The 20,088-nt window shown below is 44.6% G+C and overlaps 1 protein-coding gene across 7 annotated transcripts in view; it reads left to right on the forward strand.

Moving 5' to 3' along the window:
• The window catches only part of SH3KBP1 (SH3 domain containing kinase binding protein 1), a 336,262-nt gene that overhangs the window by 260,755 nt on the left and 55,419 nt on the right, over positions 1 to 20,088 (forward strand). For all 7 annotated transcript variants that reach the window (XM_055565562.1, XM_055565558.1, XM_055565556.1 and 4 more), the window contains one exon: positions 11,614 to 11,721. In XM_055565562.1, coding sequence (XP_055421537.1) covers positions 11,614 to 11,721 — 108 coding nt within the window. The remainder of the gene's footprint in view (positions 1 to 11,613; positions 11,722 to 20,088) is intronic.

Below are 20,088 nucleotides of genomic sequence, written 5' to 3' on the forward strand. Positions count from 1 at the left end.
TGCAAAAGTGCCACCTTGATGATCTGCACTTGATGTAATGCTAGTTCACACGCCCTTATATATTATGTCTCTGATTGTTCTGAAAGCCAGAGTACAAGTAGCCAAGAAAGGCCCTCTCTGCAAACATCCACTTTTCACATGATTACTGATGTTTGAAGTAGAATTAAGAGGGTACAAAGTCTTTCATTCTGCTAGGAAAAAAAAGGACAAAAATATAAACATTTCCTAAGACTTAGGATTGTATAGGCTGCAAATGAAATCAGTTGGCAGTTCATATATATTTGTTGTGATTAACTATATAGCCACGTCTCACAGTTCCAGGAGATGCCCATTGTGAGTGATGACCCTGGAGTTGGGCCAGTATGGTAGCTTCTGTTGGGTGCTATTCTCTGAAGGGCTCCATATAGAAGCATCTTTTTCTAAGAGGCAAACCATCTATGAGCCCAGAGGTGTTTGAGGCTTCTGCTCTGGGCTGTCTCCTGTAAAAGTCTCCCCTAATTCCTGTCTGCCTGCCTCTCATAATGCCTGTGAAAACTCTCTTTTCTTTCTGGGGACTGAGATTTGGTTTCAACTTTTCTCTTATTTCTTAGTGAAATCTGAACTCAAATGTTACTTCTGTCGTATTTCCTCACCCCTGTGCTCTGAGCGGGCTATAGGAGTGATCCTCTCAGTTCTCCTGTGTGGATGCAAAGGGCCTTTGGGGGTGGAACCCCACCCTCTCCTGAGTTGATGGCCTCCAACAATGTCAGGCCTCCAGCAGCATGTCATCAAAATATTAGCATTTTATAGATGTGCTATTACCTAGAAAAGATTGGGTGTCACTAACTTACTGTGTATATTTAACTTTTCCATATAAAAATGGTTAACAGTGACTCGACTTTTCCTTAGGGAATATTCTACCTTCCTTGTTAGAGAAGAGTATATATGAAGAGCAAAGGAAACTCCGGGATAATTAAAAACCCTTATATGTGTCTTCATTTCAGAAATTCTTTCCCTAGACTTCTTTTGGGAATTAGACCTTGAAATAGCTCAGACTTTTAAACATAGAGTTTAAAATTCTATTCTATCTAGAATAAAATAAATTCACTCTGATTAAAGAAACAACATTTTCAAGTGAGAATATAACTTCTGGTTGCAGCCACGATGGAGTAAAGGGTATATTAGATTTACCCTTCCGCCACTTTGGGCTTCCCAGGTGGCACTAGTGCTAAGGAACCCACCCACCAATGCAGGAGACATCAGAGACATGGGTTGGATCCCTGGGTCAGAAAGATCCCCTGGAGGAAGGCATAGCAATTCACTCCAGTTTTCTTGCCTGGAGAATCCCATGGACAGAGGAACCTGGCGGGCTACAGTCCACAGGGTCGCAAAGAGTCAGACATGGCTGAAGCGCCTTAGCATGCATGCCTGCCCCCCACATACAACTTTAAACTTGGACAAAATACATGAATCAGCTGTTTTGAGGCATCAGGCAGTGCACAGCACAAGGATATGATCTTTCAGAGAAACGAAGCATAGAGTTCCATGTAACCCCTGGCTTTTTGCCTGGGAAAAGAAAGAAAGATAGTGCTAAGTCTAAACTGGGGCTTTCCTGGTGGCTTAGCGTAAAGAATCCACCTGCCAATGCAGGAGACAGAAGAGACACGGGTTGGATCCCTGGGTCAGGAAGATCCCCTGGAAGATGAAATGGCAACCCACTCCAGTATTCTTGCCTGGAGAATCCCATGGACATAGGAGCCTGGAGGGCTACAGTCCACGGGATCACAAAAGACTCATACAACTTAGCAACTCAACAACAACAACTTTCTAGTTGTAGTACAGGGCACTGGAGCACAGAGAGCAGAAGACTCATTGGATAGAGGAAACAGAGATTGTAACTGTTTGTAACTCACAACTGCTGAGGTAGATGAAATTTTCAGGGCAGGGAGTTGCAGAAGATTGAGCTGTGCAAAGAGTGAGCTCTGGAAGTTTATACATAGGAGTCCCTTGAATCTTTGGCCATATACTAAGCATGCATCATTAGGGCAAGAGTCTTCCAGGCCCAGCAGAAAATAAGTATGGGAGGGAAGGTGTGGGTGGGCTGTGAGATGAGTGGATATCCTAGAGATATCAGTAATTGGAGATGTTGGAGTTCTGGCCAAGCAGACTAGGAAAACTTCATTGAACACACTTGGCATCCAATTGACAACTCAAAAAGTCAGTCATAGGAATAGCGCTACCCTTGTTGTTGTTTAGTTGCTAAGTCATGTCTGACTCTTTTGCAACCCTATGGACTGTAGCCCACCAGGCTCCTCTGTCCATGGAGTTCTGCAGGCAAGAATACTGGAGTGTTTATGACCAAGAACCTATGCACAATATGAACTATCATTTATTTTTGGTCATGCCAAAAATGTACAACATTTATTTTAATAAACTAAGACATTTTAAAAAAACAACAGAATATTGGAGTGGGCTTCCATTTCCTTCTCCAGGGAATCTTCCCCACCTAGGGATCAAACCAGTGTCTTCTGCTTGGCAGGTGGATTCTTTACCCCTGAGTCACCTGGGAAGCCCAGTGCTACACTAGACCCACCCTGAATGAAGGCTAAAACTAAGCCTTGACAGGTCGAGCTGATTTGCAAATAACATGCCCACCATAATGAAACTCCACAGTCTTGCAGGGAAGACAACAAAATCCAGTCCTTTGATAATGTAGTGTGCAGTGCGTGGTTGTTGAGATTATACAGTCACAGATGACCAGATGTAAGAGGAAGCACAAAAATGTGAGGTATGGTATGGATAGCTTATAAAGGGCATGTAGTTATTTCTGAATACAATTTTCAGGCATCAGGACTTGCTTTAATTAATATTGACATGACTAAAAGGAAGCTTGATTAATGCTGTTTGTGTGTTATTCATCTAATTTTTTGTTACCAGTCATACAATATGTAAAATGAAAAGGTTATAAGTATAGCAAAGCCTGTAAGTTGTTGCCCAATAAAAAGTCAGGATTTTTTCTTTTAGAAGTAGACAATCTCTTTGAGGTCACTACTTCCCAGTATCATAAAACTGTGAATTACTGCCTAAGCCTCACCCATCCTAGGATGTGAACACTTGAAATGTGACATCTTCTTTAGTGGGCTTGTCCCTGGAATGGTCTCCTTGACTTCCCTCATTAACTATGCTCTGATGAGCATTTCTTCTGACACTGAGATAGACATGGTTCTCTTTTTTCCTGTTACCTCATAGACTGTGATGTTGATGAGTCTGCTGGAGTAACTGACTTAGGGGATGTTGGAAATACTGAGCAGAAATCCCAGCCACACAGAATAATTGCATCTCGTGAGAAGGTGTTAACAAGCTGAGGCAGAACAAAGTGCTCCTGGGCTTCGGCTTCCATGAAGTGTCCTTTCAACAGCCCCCCGAAGCTCCATGCAGAAGGCGTTCATTAGTAAATATTAAACAGCACTTTTCATACTGCTGGTGGGGTGCTGAGAGTGTGAGACCCCCTCGAGGCACTCAGAGGCTCACTTGACAGCCACACTGAAATCACATAACACTCACTTTCTCCTCTAATGATATTTCAGTCATCAGAGAAGGTCATGAAAAACAGTCATGCTGGATAACTTCTGGGAAATCAGTACTAGGGAATGTAGGGACAGCTGACCACCAGGGGAGCACTTTTCTTTTTCAAGAGGACCAGCTGGTGAAACCATCATTTTGAAGTTTGCTGGGGTGACATAAGAGCAAACTATATGTCTGAATTATACACTCCTGTCCCAACTCACATAGGCCATGTACAATGTCTTAGAAAACATGACCTCTCTTTGAAAGGTACTTTTTAAATTGTTACAATTATGAACAAATAATTCAGTACAGACCACCAGGGAAGCCTGATTATATAAATGAAGCTTTCTTGTGTAGCTAATCTAGACCTTCCTCTTCCTTGTTCAACTTGACTTCACTTTGGATGTTTGAAAATTGTGAGAAGTGGAATAGTAGTCTGAGAGGAGATTGGGCCATCCATCAGTTCATCCATTCAGCTGACATGTACTCATCATCAGTATTTGCCAGGCACTGTGCTAGGTGTTTGGTGAATACAGAGTATAAAAATAAGATTCTTTGTTTCTATGGAGCTTCCCAACAAAGGTTACTCAAAGTTATCATCCAGTAGCATTGAGATCACTTGGGAACCTGTTAAAATGCTGAATCTCTGACCATCCCCAGACTTATTGAATCCAAATTGTCGTCTTCACACAAGGACAGTATACACATTTGAGAAGGCTTAGTCTAAATCATTGATTCTCAGACTGCACATTGGAAGGACATAGGGACCTTTAAAAGGCACTGATTTCTCAGTCTCAACCCCCACCCCCAGGATTTATAGTTTAATTGGTGTGGGGTATTAGCCCCAAGTGATTCTAAATGTGCAGCCAGCTTAAAGAAACACTGCTCTAAGAGGTTGCTTTGCACTCTGGACCAAATGGAGCCCCACATGAGGTTGCAGCCGGGTTTTACAGTTTACAAGCCAGGTGGCAAGTTGGTCTTTTTTAAACATTTGAAGTTCTTACACAAGAGGCAGACAGAGCAGGGCTCACTGGTGACTCCTGCCGCCAGCTTGGATGTCAGAGAGCACCTCTAAGCTGGTCCCTAGCACGAGAGCTGTGCGCAGTGGTGGTGCTTCCGTGTTCCCCAGGGCCCCTCTGGCAGGGTGGAGTGGACTAATTCCTGACATGGGGGGCCGGGCCAGTCTCCCTCCTCTGCCGGGGTCCAGCCCCTGCTGATCCAGGGTATTCGAAGGAGAGACGACGGCGTAGGCGACCTATTTATTTAAATATTCATCAAAGATATAAAGAGTAATAGAATGAGGATAGCTCAGTGAGGAAATTCAGTGGAGAAAAGAGGCTGAGTAGCTTGGTTTACGCGGGAGACCAATAAAACTTCAAGACAAGAAGTTTGCACCACTTACGTAGGCCGCAGGCGTCCTTCCGTTCTCCCGAAGGAGAGGAGACACTGAGGCCTCCCCGGTTGGATCTTAGAAGCCCAGGCATAATTAGTAAGCATGGCGGGTTCTGCGCTCCAGATGGAGACTCAGCCAGAATTTGAGAGAGAGAGCGACATGGGGATACCAAGTTTCGGTGAACAAGGCCCACACTTTATTTTCCAAAGTAGTTTTTATACCTTAAGTTATGCATAGAGGATAATGGGGGAAGGGGTAGAGTCATGCAGCAAGCCAGGCTTTCTTCCTGAACACTTATCATATGCAAAAGTTTAGGTGATTTGCATCATCTTCTGGCCCGGAGGCCTGTTAACATTTTAAGACCCTTTCTTCAGAAAACTTATTTTTCTCTAAAGGTGATTAGTCAGGTGCCACCCTCCAAAAGCATTAAAGTTGCATTCCTATAGGGCAAAGGTGTGGTGGGCTACAACAAGAAAAAGAATTAACTCAAGGGTCCAAGGTTACAAACATTAAAGCTACTACTTACACCAATTATATTAATCAATACACTACGGGACACAGCAGGTAAGGGATATGGAGACTTAGCAGCAAACATTGGCCCAACAAGTGAAAAACCCTTCACCAATACAATTTCTAATCAATCTTTTAACTGCTCAAAGGACTCTGTATTTAGACAGCTTAGAACATCTCATGCCTCTCACAGTTGGGAGGCTCTGAGCAATCACATGTGGCCGGAAAAACCTATTCAGGCAGGCTAGAGGATTTCCAAAGGAGTTTGTAGGTTAAACACTGTCACACCCAGGAATTATTAACTGGAGCTATAAGCTAACTCTTTTTTCAGAGAGAGGTAGTGGGGGCCAGCCCCCGTAAAGTCAGAGGTGTAGGTGAAAGCACAAAGCAGAAAGTAGGCAGACTCAGGTTTGGGGGGTAGATGCTCGAGAATTTCCAGGGGGACTCCTGAGGCTCGATCCCGCCTTTGCGTATGCCGAGCCTCCTTCCTCATGACCTTTGTCATGGGCAGAGTTCCTCACGCTGGCTCCCAGCAGTGATAGAATTCCAGTTGAGCTATTCCAGATCCTGAAAGATGATGCTGTGGAAAGTGCTGCACTCAATATGCAATATGCTGGCTCCCGGCACTCCTCAGACACACTCTGGGGCCTTAGCCTCCCTCCAAGAGTGTGAGCCGCTGCCAGGGAGTTTCACCGGAAGATGATGCTGAGTCACGTGACAGATGTATTGTATACTTAATCAAGACGCTTTCCTGGGCTCATGATCCCTCGAGGTCTCTAGGACTACCCCCCTGGAATCACAATAAGGATGACACCCACCAGCAGCAGTTCAGCAGTTGTGTTGCTCTTTACACTTCAGACATCTCCTGTGTATCAAGGAACTGAGACCCAGAGTCTTTATCACTGGAGGGCCACTGAAGTATCTGATGGCCCCAATTCACTGTCTTCCTCCTCTCTCTGAGATACCTTGGCTCATGAGATAGATACAGTGCGGAACATAGGTTGGAGTACAGCACACCTAAGGCTCTGTTTATTCATTCCTTAAAAGGAAACATATCATTTGTATTTTACAAGGAAAAATATATTTTACTCTAATATCTGCCTGGGGATGAGGCATACAGAAACCATTTTGAGGACTTAAATCATAAAAGAGTGTATATCCTATGTCAGAAATATAATTCTTTCTATGCTCTTTGATTCATGATAAGGGTCAAGGTCTACTTTCCTATGCTTGCATGTGAATAGATCTTATTTCTAGTCATCATTGTTCTGGAAACTTTCATCTATAATACATGCAGATCTTTTACTCTGTCCCACTGCAAACTTCCACCTCATTTAAAGACCATCCCTTTAGCTGCATACATTGCCCTTTCCTCGTCCTTATTGAAATCTCAAAATTTACTAGTGTAGCCATCGTCTTGGATTATACCTGTGGTATAATTATTAATAGTGTCCTAGATTTGGAAATAAATTATATGGTCACTGTAAAATCTTCCAGTATTTTAACAGCACTACCTCTCTCCTTAGTGGTCAGCTACTGCCTCATTGTTCTCCCTTCATCCACCTCCTGCCATCCTCCTGGGGGACATTTAAAACTCCACCCTGATGATGCTCTGGCCTCATAAGTCATTGATTGTCCATTCTGCCCCCATCACTCATGAGTGCCATCTTGCCTCACCCCTCACATCACTCTTCAGTAGAGGCTGGTTGGCGCTTCCTGGGAGGCAAGCATTGCTTTCATTCTAAGGGCCAATTCTCGAATGTTCTCGTCCATGACCCCAGCTTCCTGCTTTCCCTTTTCCCTTGTTTCACCCTTGGAGACCCCGCCTTTGGCCTTTCTCATGACCTTGATTTTTGCCCTTGTCCTCTCCTTCCAGATGAGGATGAGGCTTCTCTCGGTCCCCCTTGTTGTTGCTGATCCAAACTAGCACTGCTGCCTGGGTCTCAGTGCCATCTTGATTCGCCGTGCCTGCCTCTTTCACTTGGCTCTGAGCTTGGGAGCCCCATAAGGTTACAATGACTTTCTTTCCCCTCTGAATTCCTCTCCTGTCCTGCATGTTTTAGGTCCTAATTAAATAAATTGAATTCGCTGCTGTTTCACACTCCTGGAAGCAGAGCCCTCAGACAAATAATTCTCTCTTCATCTCTGCCACCAAAAGCCTCATTCTTCTGTCTGGTTTGTTGAAGAGGACTTATTTTCACTTCTCAGTTTACTGTCAGAATTTTTCCTGTTTCCCTTAAATTAGCTTCTATTGCTAGGAGGAAAAAAGTCTCAGTTCTGTAAATCTCGCTCCCACTGCAGGCATCTTGACCCTGTGGCTGTTTTCTGTCCTGCAGCAGATGCCCTTTTCATTTTTCTTAGTATTCTAAGTCATGATGTCAATTTTCTGTTTTCAGTGTACTTATCCATGAACCTTGTGTTTGTTCTTATACCGGTCAGAATGGTTAGACACACTGTGTTCCACCTTCATGCTTCCCCTCTCATACCTTGAATTACACAGCAATTAGCACTATTCATGTTTTCCTTAAAAAGCAGAACCCAGATGAGCCATCCGAGCTATTCATCACTGTTGGGAGGTATAATAAATATACTGTCATATGCACTGTTTTTCCCTGTAGGCGTACATAAGTTCTGAAGTTATTCTGAATATGCTTTTGCTTATTAAAATGTTCTTTATTGTTTTTCTGGCATACAAAACCGAAAGCTTCATTACAGTGGTTCTTGGGTTACTGATTGCATAAGACTAATGGGAAGCTTGGATTTGCACCATTTAGAAAGTTAAAAAAAGCCTTCAAAAGAAAGACAGCACTAAACAATATTTAAGTGCCTTTTACAGACCTAAGTCTGTATCAGATGATCTGAGATGAACGTGGAGAAAAATTCAGCCCTCATATAAGCAAACCCTTCACACATGAAAAGATCCAAGATTATTGGAAAAGCTGTTAATGATTTTTTTCTCTTTGGTACCAGAGCTCGTGGTTGATACAGTTATCAAAAAAAGACCTTGTATGTTATGTGAGTGCTAGTGTGCATGTGTGTGTTTCACACACATCTCTAAGCTCCCTGGAGTTAGGGATCATGTTCTTTTGCATGTTTAATGTTCGGTGCCTACAGAATGAACTGACATATATTTTATATGTAATAGTTGTTTGTTAAATGGAATATCATGAAATGCAAATTAACACAGTTCTGAGTGTTAGAGAAAAGATAAAAGCTTTTATTATAGTCACTTTCCTACAGGTGAGTTTCAGGTTGGGTTTTGAAGATGACAAGAACTTGTCCAGAGAAAAACAAGAGAAAAAAATATATGCCAGGCATTTCCTCAGAAACAGAGGCTCTGGATTGAAAGACTTAATTTTTAAGGATTAGGAGTAAAGAATTTCCACCCGTACTCCTTCATAAGTTTTCCTGATACTGTTGAGGACATAATGGTTTCTCAGAGATGGAAGAAACTCACAACCCATCAGATTCTGCTTCCACAACCCCTGTTCATGAATCCATTATTTCAGGACTGATGTTAGATTGCTCAGGGAGTGATGTGACATGGGCAGGACCAAAACACTTAGCTCAGCTTCACATTGTCATTTTCCAAGAAAGATAAGCATTCTTTCAGATTGTAAGTTTTTTGAACCTTGTTTTATTCTGAGTAAATCTGCACTTGATGCTTCAAGTGTCTTTGTCTAAGGATGTTGCTTGGGGTGATGTAGGACCCACTTCCTGAACCTATGTTATCTTCTAAAGAGTTGGTCTAGCCTTGTAACAGTTCTGATCAGATCAGTCGCTCAGTCGTGTCCGACTCTTTGCGACCCCATGAATCGCAGCACGCCAGGCCTCCTTGTCCATCACCAACTCCCGGAGTTCACGCAGACTCACGTCCATCGAGTCAGTGATGCCATCCAGCCATCTCATCCTCTGTCGTCCCCTTCTCCTCCTGCCCCCAATCCCTCCCAGCATCAGAGTCTTTTGCAATGAGTCAACTTTTTGCATGAGGTGGCCAAAGTACTGGAGTTTCAGCTTTAGCATCATTCCTTCCAAAGAAATCCCAGGGCTGATGTCCTTCAGAATGGACTGGTTGGATCTCCTTGCAGTCGAAGGGACTCTCAAGAGTCTTCTCTAACAGTTACCCCTGTGGGAAGAGACAATGGTGAGCATTTACTTCTCACCTGAGGTGGACTCTGCCTTAACTTTATACATAGAATCCTCACAGCTTGGGGAAGATAGAGACTATCTTGTCCTGCAATAATCCTAGTCTTGGACTGAGGGAGATCACAGAATTCGGGATTAGAAAGAGCCTTCATTGATTCCAGAAATAATTATTATATGTGGCATTGGGCTGGGGGTATGATGGTGAAAAATTCAACTGTGTTTCTGTCTTTGCTGGACTGGATGCTCTAGCAAGGCACACATGAGTCACATAAGCCAGGGCCTCCAAGGGCTCAGTGCCAGGCCCGAGGCCAGCTGCACATCTGCTGCTTGAGCCTGCCTGAGCCCTCCCCCAGCCCCACCGGTATCGTGAAGGACCACGAGTGTGTCTCTGTGGGCCCTGAGCAGGAATTCCTCACTTTATCAAGCATTTATTTTAAAAGCATTTCTCTGGGGGAAAGACTTTGCCCATTTGGGTTTTTAGCTGGAAGCTGTCGATCACAGTCTGAGAATTGTCAACGACATGTGCTTGACAGTGGTGCGTATGTTATACATACACAGGGAAGGATTCAATGCCCAAGTGAGGAGGTTGGCAACAGGCCAGTAGGTCTTGGATTGGGTGGGGGAGAAGTGGAATTGGACCCAGAGAACAAATGCGAGATTTATTATCGAACTAGAGAAGATCAAACTCCCCACCCACCGAGGATGGGGAAACCTGCAGGCGGTTCTCTGGCATGAGGCTGAGTGCCTGGGAGTGCCGTGGGGCCATTAGGCTCGGGATGGAAGCTTGTGAAGGCTACACTGAGCTCTGTCCCCAGGACTTGGCACAGAGTAGGCACTCAAATGTTCGACAAAGGTATGAACATAATAGGGGTTATTCCAAGGGAAGCAGGTTTGATCTGGGAGAATGAATAGATTTCTTCTTTCATTTAGTGAGCAAACACTAAGCTCTGGAGGGTGGGGAGAAGGACTTTTCATGATGACTGTGCCCCCTCAACACGGGGAGGAGAAGGCGCATTAATGAGCTTGCACAGGGTGGGATTTTTCTCCCGCTTGGCTGACTGTCACCCAGTGCTTCTTAATTTCAACAAGCTTTGTGACAGGCTAATCAAAGAGAACATTTGTGTGTGTGATGTTTTCTAACCCACATTTGCAGTTAATGAAATAATTTCATTGTGTTAAAATGAAGAAAATATATTTTCTCCTATCTTTAAGAGGGGGAAAAAGATCTTATTGCTCTCAGTCAGTTCAGTCGCTCAGTCGTGCCCGACTCTCTGCGACCCTATGGACTGCAACTCGCCAAGCCTCCTGTCCATTGCTAACTCCCAGAGTTTACTCAAACTCATGTCCATTGAGTCAGTGATGTCATCCAACCATCTGATCCTCTGTCATCCCCTTCTCCTCCCACCTTCAGTCCTTCCCAGCATCAGGGTCTTTTCCACTGAGTTAGTTCTTTTCATCAGGTGGCCAGAGTATTGGAGCTTCAGCTTCAGCATCAGTCCTTCCAATTAATATTCAGGACTGATCTCCTTAGAATGGACTGGTTGGATCTCCTTGCAGTCCAAGGGACTCTCAAGAGTCTTCTGCAACACCACAGTTCAAAAGCATCAGTTCTTTGGCGCTCGGCTTTCTTTATGGTCCAACTTTCACATTCATACATGACTACTGGAAAAACCATACCTTTGACTAGATGGACCTTTGTTGGTAAAGTAATGTCTCTGCTTTTGAATATGCTATCTAGGTTGGTCATAACTTTTCCAAGGAGCAAGTGTCTTTTAATTTCATGGCTGCAGTCACCATCTGCAGGGCCTCTAAAAGCCTCACTGGGTTTCGAGTCCCAGCTGGCAGCTCTAGGACACTGGAGGTTTTGTCCTCCCATTCAACTTTGGGGTTTGTGCTGTTGAGTCTTAGGAACCATTGATGGCTGCCTCAGGGAAAGTACTTCCATCTCTCTAAAAGGGGTATCAGAGCTCTCTGTGAGGCGCTTGCCCCCTTTCTCACTCTGCTCTCCTGTTTCCTAGGACTGCATTGACGTGGGCTGGTGGGAAGGAGAACTGAACGGCAGACGAGGAGTGTTTCCTGACAACTTCGTCAAGTTGCTGCCACCTGACTTTGAGAAGGAGGGAAACGTAAGTCTCTGCGGCTCGGCTCTCAGCACACCGCCTGCTGTCAGAGTTGCGGCCTCCATGACGGGCTGGGGGTGCGGGGTGAGGACATCTGTTGTTAAAGAGCCTCGGCATTTTAGTCTGATGGACTGGCTGCCCCATACCTGATGTGTGTGGACAGGTCCGTTATCTTCCACAAACCCCAGTTTCCTCATCAGAGAGCCTTCTTCTAGGGTCGTTGTATGACTAGACAAGCACTTGGTTTGGTACTTGGAGTGTTTAAGCAACCAAATAAATGACAGAAACCATTGGGGTTTCCATTGGTAAGTGGATGGCCTGTATCCTACATAGTGTGTCCTTGGCTGGTGAAGTGACTAATATGGAAGTGGCTGAAAAGCACATTGTGAAGCTGAGGATACAGGATGAGGCCTACTAATCTTCCCAAGTCTGTGTATCTGTGTACACATATTTGGCCAGGTATACACATGCGTGGGCTTCTTAGTGGCTCAGTAGTAAAGAACCCACCTGCCAATGCAGGGGGCATGGCTTCGATCCCTGGGTTGGGAAGATACCCTGGAGTAGGAAATGGCAGTCAACTCCAGTATTCTTGCCTGGGAAATTCCACGTAGCCTGGTGGGCTACAGTTCATGGGGTCGCAAAGAGTTGGACATGACTTAGCAACTAAACAACAACAAATACACATGCATCCCTATTGTGTGTGTGAGTGTGTGTGTGTGTGTGTGTATCCCTCTGATCTGTACTTTCTCTTTCTTTGTGAGAACCCATTTTTACAATGCTGTGGTTTAAATGAGCCAGTCCATCTTTGCTTGCCTCGTGGCAAGCATGTTGTTTCTCTAATGACACTGTAACAGGAAATGTTGAAAAGTTAGAAGCACTTTACATTCTAAGAGGAATGTAAAGAGGAATTCTACAGTGATTTGGTCTATTTGGTCTTTTCCAAGCTGTTCTTCAGCTCAGAGCTCTTGGCTCAGGCTTTCTCATGCCTTCTGCCCACTTTTTCTGGCCTGTGTTCTCTTCATGCCCATGGGGGCTCTATTACTGGACCATGAACTTTGACCCATCACATTCCCATGGAATTGAGGTTCAGGAAAGGTAGCTACAATACTAGTGGGTTGATTACCAAGGATACTAAACAGCATTGGCGGTGTGTACACTGCTTAGATGGATGGATATGATTGTTCAAGGAGCCAGATGGTGTTTGTACCCACCAAGATTACAGCCCTTAGATTGGTTTGAACAAATGGCTGCACCTTTTAGGCTTTTTGATAGCTGTCTTTCTTGTTTAGCTGAAGGATGCTTGGTTCCACATCTGTATTCTCTCTGGGATTTAAGTTTGAGGTTCAGAGAATTCTGCTTCCCAGTGTTTTCTAGATCCTTGAGACACTGCTGGTCTGGGGACCACACTTTGTCAGCCTTACCTGGAGCTTGTTAGAAATTCTTGAACCTCACCCTAGACCTGTGCATCAGAACCCACATTTTATCAAGATCCTCAGGTGACCTGTTTCCACATTACGATTTGGGAAGCTCTGGTGTAGATGCAGGTGTCTATCTAAGTGATGACAACCCCACCTTCTAGTTTCTAACCATATTTTAGGAGGAGAATAAATTCGTAGAACAGAGAAGGGCTCACCATTCAGTAGATGTCTTACACCAAGCAAAATCATTTGAGCCATTTTTATTGATAATGGTTGTAGTGGTGGGTTATTGGCTAACAGAATTCATCCCTGAGGAAAAAAAGACACTAGCCCTTGGCAGTATCTGTATAGTAAATGTTTAAAGCTATAAGACACAGGAAGGAGGTTTGGCAGACATTTGTAGAACGTGGTTGTGACTCTAGCCTGCAGCATTGAATAGACTTGAACTTGAATCCTGACCCTGTCACTTAATTGTTCTGTTCAAGATCAACTCATTGACTGTTTCCTCAGTATCTCTGGATTCTGCATCTGTGGATTCAATCAACCTTGGGTTGAAAATACTAAACAATAAATTTCAGGAAGTTCCTAAAGGTAAAGCTTGGATGTCTTGAATTTGCTGTGTAGTGACAATTATACACATAGCATTTACAACCATTTATATAGCATTGACTTTGTATTAGGTATTATAAGTAATCTAGAGATGACTTAAAGTATAGGGGAGGATGTGCATAGGTTATTTGCAAATACTCTCCCATCTTATATGAGGGACTTGGACATCTGTGGATTTTGCTCTCTGCAGGGTTCCTGGAACCAATCTCCCATGAATACTGAGTGACAACTGTGTTCTCATCTATTAAATTGCAGGAATAATCACACCGACCTTGTTAAATTGTTGAGAAGATTAACCAAAATGACACATATGAATTCCTTAGCACAGCGCCTGGTCCTTTGCGAATGCCCCATACATATTAACTATTCCAGTCTTTGTAATTACTATTAGCACAAGTGTGAGAAGACTCCAGCTAAAACTGTGCAACAGTGGTAGAAATCTGACTCCAGTTCATCACATCAGCACAGAGTTAGCTTGGTGTCTTGGTGGGCTTCCCTGGGGATCCCAGTGCATCTAAGAACTTTGATAACTAGCCTTTAAAAAGAAATCTAGTGCCTTATGTATGTGTAGAGACAAGCGAGTACAGGATGGCACAATCTTCGTGTCTTTTTGCATATCTGGTGGGCATCTGCTGCCTGGCAGTGATGTTTTATGTTTATTCATTCATCTCTGTATCTATTGGGTTCCTTCCTTGGACAGGCTGCCATACTGGTTGATGGAAGTGAAGAAGACTCACATGGCCGCTGTCCTTGTGAGCTTAGAGTTGGGTAGCAGGGGACCACCCAGACTACCTGTTTGAGCCTGATAAAGGGTGTTCACATCCAAAGCATTTGGATGCCAAGGCCTCCATGGTGACGCCTCTCCCTCTGGCTAAAGGATCTTAGCAAGCTCTCCATCCTACCAGACTTTTGCCACCTTCTTGATTCTGACTGAGGTAGTATGGTTTTGAATGCTGAGGTAAAATCTGGATAAATAGTTTAACAAATGGACAAAGCCTGTGGTTGCCTACCTTGTAGCACCCTGCCTTCTAGTCCCCAGTCATATTTTATGGGGCAATAAATTCGCTCAAGTGGGAGTCCATGGCATACTTTTCTAGAAGCACTGCTCTGTTACATAAAATATTGCAGGAGGACTCCTGCTGAGAGAGTGAAGTTGTCAGTGATGAGTGGACTCGTCTTGGCTTGCTCACTGAGGCATGCGTGCCCTTGGGGCCCATGGGCATCTTTCCCACCCCAGACATGCAGCCACCATCTCTCTGATAGGTCTTTTACCTTTGTTCCTAAGAAGCAGAAAACTCAATTTTAGGGAAACAATAGTTATACCTGTCAGACAAAGTAATACCTACAGCTGAGAAGTGATTGTATAATGTGACATTTAGCTTTTAGAAGATTCAAAGTATTACATCCTTTTCATCCCCTCTGACCTATAAAACCCACCAACCAGCTTTGCACTGGTTGTTACACCAGCCTTTATTACTGCACCCAGAGTGTTGGTGAGTTGGTGACAGCGTGACTGGAGACAGGGCTGTCGTGTGTGGAGTTGACTGTGTAAAGATGATTAGAATCATTAACACAAATGCATGGTGTGAATGACAGAGCCTGCAACATGATTCTGCCATCGGATTCAGCAGATGTCATCTTGTCTTGCCAGTGGCTGGGGTTGCAGTCACTCACCCAGAAAAGAGGACGATGTGCGATGATTAGGGTAGACAGCAGCACACAGCATTTATTCAATGGCAGACCTCTTGAATCAGTAGGCATCAGCAAAGCCTTATGACAAGGCTGGCATATTTTCTTCTGGGGTGTGGATTCCGGTGGTTACTCCCAGGCCTTTTGGAACTCCTGGAGGTCTTTCTTTCAGAGGGTCCTCTCACACCGGGCTTGCAAAGACTCTGGGGCTTTTCCCTAAGACATTTCCGAGAGCACTGGTCAATCTCCGGGTGCAGATTTTAGAGCAATTATATAAGCCGTTTATAAGAGAACCTAGATTCAGTGGCTGCCTGTTTATTTTGAGCCTCAACAGGAAAATTGAAAATTAGAATGGAAAGATTAAATGTTCTGAGAGCTCTGATGAAGGGTCGTGCATGCTCTGTTGTCCGGACTGAGGGAAAGCAGGGAACTTAGACTCTCTGAACTGCAGAAACATCTTCATCATTAAAAATAACAACAATAATAATAATAAAGATAGAACAGGTATCCTGAAAGGTAATGTTTCTGAAAGACAGTGTTTTAAGAAAGTCTCGGGATCCAGTTCTTCTAAGAGAAAATGTTCTGATTACCAGACAATGATACTGTGCTTGTCTGCATGGATTTGGGGGCTCATGAGCTTGTGCCATGTTGAGAATCACGACGTTGCTGAGAGGCCCAGAGGCATTGCCCTAGTGGAGGGTCTGCCTCTTGGCCTCAGGGACACAGAACCCTACCCTTACAGAGTTTGAAGGGTACCTGTGACTGTGACGCAAACTCACATTGCCAGACTCACAGAGACTTACTCAGGGAGCAGACTGGCAGCTTACTAATCATGACAAGAACTGAAATATCAGCCCATCTAGAGCATGTGGGTCTGCCTGCCCTGGGCATTTGCTCCCTGTGGGCCTGATTCCTTAAAATCCAGATTCTATAGGAAACCACATTTGTTTGGTACTTTCCAGGAGAGCACAGAATGAAAGGAAAAGGAGCTAGTTATTTTCACAAAGGGTCTTATAGTTGTAGCTTGAGGTCCCTCAGGCACCAAGGGGTAGGGTGAGCCGAGGGAACTGGAGGTTAAGTTCAGTTCAGCAAAGCCTAGATAATGCTGGTGAGAGCCCCACACCTGTGGCCCCAGCAGCTCTCCATTTCTCTCTGTTTTCATGGCTGATCGGATACTTCCCATCCATCATCCATTTTTGGACACACAGCGGTACAATCAAGTGGGTTTCCCACCTTCTCCATTACAATTGAGTGCCACCCTTAAGATGGTTTGGTGGGAGTTTTGTGGGTTTCAAAGTTTTATAGAAAAGTATCTCTCTTGCTTGATTCACATGATGACTCATCCTCTCTAGGTGACTTTGGTGGTTTAACTTGGACCACATTCTCTTTACCAAGTTCTCAGGAGGCCCCTTACCTTAGCCCCCGTCATCTGATAATCTAATTTACAACACTATCCTTGGCCAGAATTTTCTTTATTCCTAGTCATGAGCTTCATCCTTTTGAGAACCACTATCCTTTCTAATTTCTGAAGTTGCCCAATGAATTCTTTCCTTCTTTTTAGTCTTCCAAAAAGAAATATGTGCGTATTAATAAGCAGCATGATGAATAAAACTTGCCTTTGACATTATTTGTCTGTACATTTGATTTTCTGGGTAATTTTGCCTGCAGAGATGGGGATCATTGAAGTGTTGATGTTGCCGCAGTGATAATGATGGCCTAATGACAGAACACCAGCTGAGTTTCTCTGACATGGCCTGGGTGGCACCCTTCTTCCTTCTCTTTTGGTACTTACAGCTTTTGTTTTTCCAGCTGAGCAGCTCATTCAGTATACTCTTGCCTGAAGTGATTCTTTCTCATCATGCCATCTGAACTATAATCTCTTTGAAGGCAGACCCCATGTCCCAAGCTTCACCTTCATAGGGTCTAACAGTATGTGTCTTAGTCAAGTCAGGTTGCTATAACAGATACCATAGACTAGGTTTATAAACAACAGAAATTCCTTTCTCCCAGTTCTGGAGGCTAGGAAGTCCAAGATTTGGCATCTGTTGAGGGCTCTCTTCCTGGTTCATAGATAACTCTCTTCTTGCTGTGTCCTTGTGTGGTGAAAGGGGTGAGGGAGCTTTCTGGGGTCTACTTTTTAAGGGCACTAATCTCATTCATGAGAGCTCCACCCTCATGACCAATCTCTTCCCAAAGGCCACATCCCCAAATACCACCACACTGGGGGGTAGGTTTCAGCAGAAGAATTTTGTGTTCATTCAATGGGCAAATATTCAGTCCTTAGGAGCATGGTTAATATACATTTGGCACTAAGGAATGCCTTGTCATTTGGTCACTTGGTGACAAGGTGTACCTTCCCTTCCTTTTGCCCCATCGTCCTCCTAGCTGCTCTCCGTGATAGTATGAAAGAGGAGGAAGAGTAGAGGGAGGGTCAGGGAAAGCCAGGTCCCTTGTCAGGTTTCTCTTTTCCATACAAAGCGGGGTCCAGATCCACCATGCAGTTGTGAGGTCTGGCCATGGAATCAAAGCATCACTTTCAAGGTGGGATAGATAGAGTGAGGAGGCAAGCCAAGGGGTTGAATTGAGAGCACCTTAAGGAGAAACCGAACACCAAAGCCTGGGTGACTACCCAGCAGGCCGACAATCTGGATGAGCCCAGCCAAGAGGCAGACTGTGGATATAGGCCACCGGCCCAGAGGCCAAGAAGAGGAAACTCGAGAGAGAGACCCTCCCAAAAGCAGGTTTTGTGGTAGCTCTCGGGGATCTCCTGTAGGGGGAACTCTGTAGGGTACAGAGGGGCATAGCCCCAGATGCACTCTTCAAAGTGTTGTCAATCCACCAGGGAAAGGAGAGGAAAGGGCAGAGTGGAGGCTTCTATGTGTTTCTAGAGCCATGAGGGTTACCCTGATCAGGAGCTGTGTATTTATGTCCCCTGTCCAGCCTTACATGCAGACACCTCCAGAAAACTTTGCTAGGGGCCTGAAGGAGGGCTTCCTTCAGTCTCAAAGTCAGGCTGAAATTGGCTTCCACGACCTTACCATCTCCCGCTGACAAAAGGCCCTGAAGGGCACCCAGCCATCAGGAGTCCACTCCTCTGGTTACTTTCAGCAAGTCATGTGTCTGGGACCAGAACTCTGAAGACAAACTGGCTTGTGACGCATAGTGACAAATCACAGTTCTTGTCCAGGAGGATGGTTGGGACTGGCCAGACTTGCCACACAAAGGCAGAATCAATGATGAAATCCTTCAGCAGGAAGCAAAACTTGCCTTCCTGCTGTCTTCACTCCAGAACACCCAAATCTGTTTCCTTCCTGGTCATAATAGGAAGAAATGAAATCTGGTTCAAATATCCTTTGAAGGATGGTATTTGCTTCTGTGTCCAAGCCACAGATCTCCACACAGGGAGGCACACACACACACGGGCCTGTATGCTCTGCACATATGAAGATCAGGGAAGGCATTCTTCTCTCCTGGAAATTAGAAGATGTTGGCTCATTGACTTTCTGAGGAATATTTTCACGTTGGTTCTTTTTTTAATGAATTGCCACAGTCTGGACAATGAGAGATTTATTTTAACTCCTGTTAACATGGCTGTTAACGTGGCCCCTCTGGGCCTGAGTTTCCTCAGCCTAAAGGAGACCTTCAGATCACTCAGAGCTCTGACATCCTCTGTTCTTAGCACCAACCTGCCAGTTGAGCAGGATGACACCACCTGGGCTTGGAGCTGGAATGTTTTATTTTCACTATGGAGGGAGGAGAATAAATAGAACAAGTGCCTCTAAAAAACTCATGACTTAAAATACTTGACTGAGTTGAAAGGCTGTTTCTGTCTGTGTACCTACAGGAGCTACTTAATGCTGGTAAACTCAATAGAGAAAGCATTGACCTACTGCTTATCCTGGAAAATCAATTATGTGACACGCTTATGTCTTTTGAGAATCATGAACTCTTGTGATGAATTTTCTACTACCACCAATTTACCCACTCTGCTTTCTCAGTTCTCACTGCCCTGTCTTCTTGTGGCATTCAAAGAAAACATTGTTGTCAGCTCATATGAATACTTTATTCATCATTTGGAGGGGCAGTCTAGAGCTACAGGGAACCCTGGTTTTGTTTAGAATTAGCTTCAGAGACATCCCTTTTGAAAAAAATGTGGCATCATTTCTCATGTAAGGAGGCAGGAAGGCTAAGTTTGATGGAATCAGGGAGCGAAGTCAATCAAAGGGGAAAAGAAACAGGACAACTTGTAAACCTCCTCTGCTACTAAGCAAAGCAGGCACCTGGCCAGCGTCAATCAGGCTTGGTGGATACAAGACAGACAGCTCACCAACTGCTCCTTCCTTTCCAAACTGCCCCACCTGCCTCCGCAGCTGCCAGGGTTCCTGATACCACCTTACACCCCTGTCTCCTTCCTCTGCCCTCCGAGCTGGCACTTGGCATGACTTGCTCTCCACACACTGTCAGGGAGCACAGTCCTTCCTGTCTCCTCTCTTGGTGTCCCTCTGCCCTGCCCTGTCACATTTCATGTGTCTGTTCCATGCCAAATCTGACACAACACTAAGGGTTTCTTTTTCATTTGCACAGTAATCTTGGAAAATATGACTTGTAATTGTCTTTTTTTATCTGAGGCCCTGTGGTTTGAGGCCAGGTCACTGGG

This window comes from Bubalus kerabau, chromosome X, assembly GCF_029407905.1.
Source record: "Bubalus kerabau isolate K-KA32 ecotype Philippines breed swamp buffalo chromosome X, PCC_UOA_SB_1v2, whole genome shotgun sequence".
Lineage (NCBI taxonomy): Eukaryota > Metazoa > Chordata > Mammalia > Artiodactyla > Bovidae > Bubalus > Bubalus kerabau.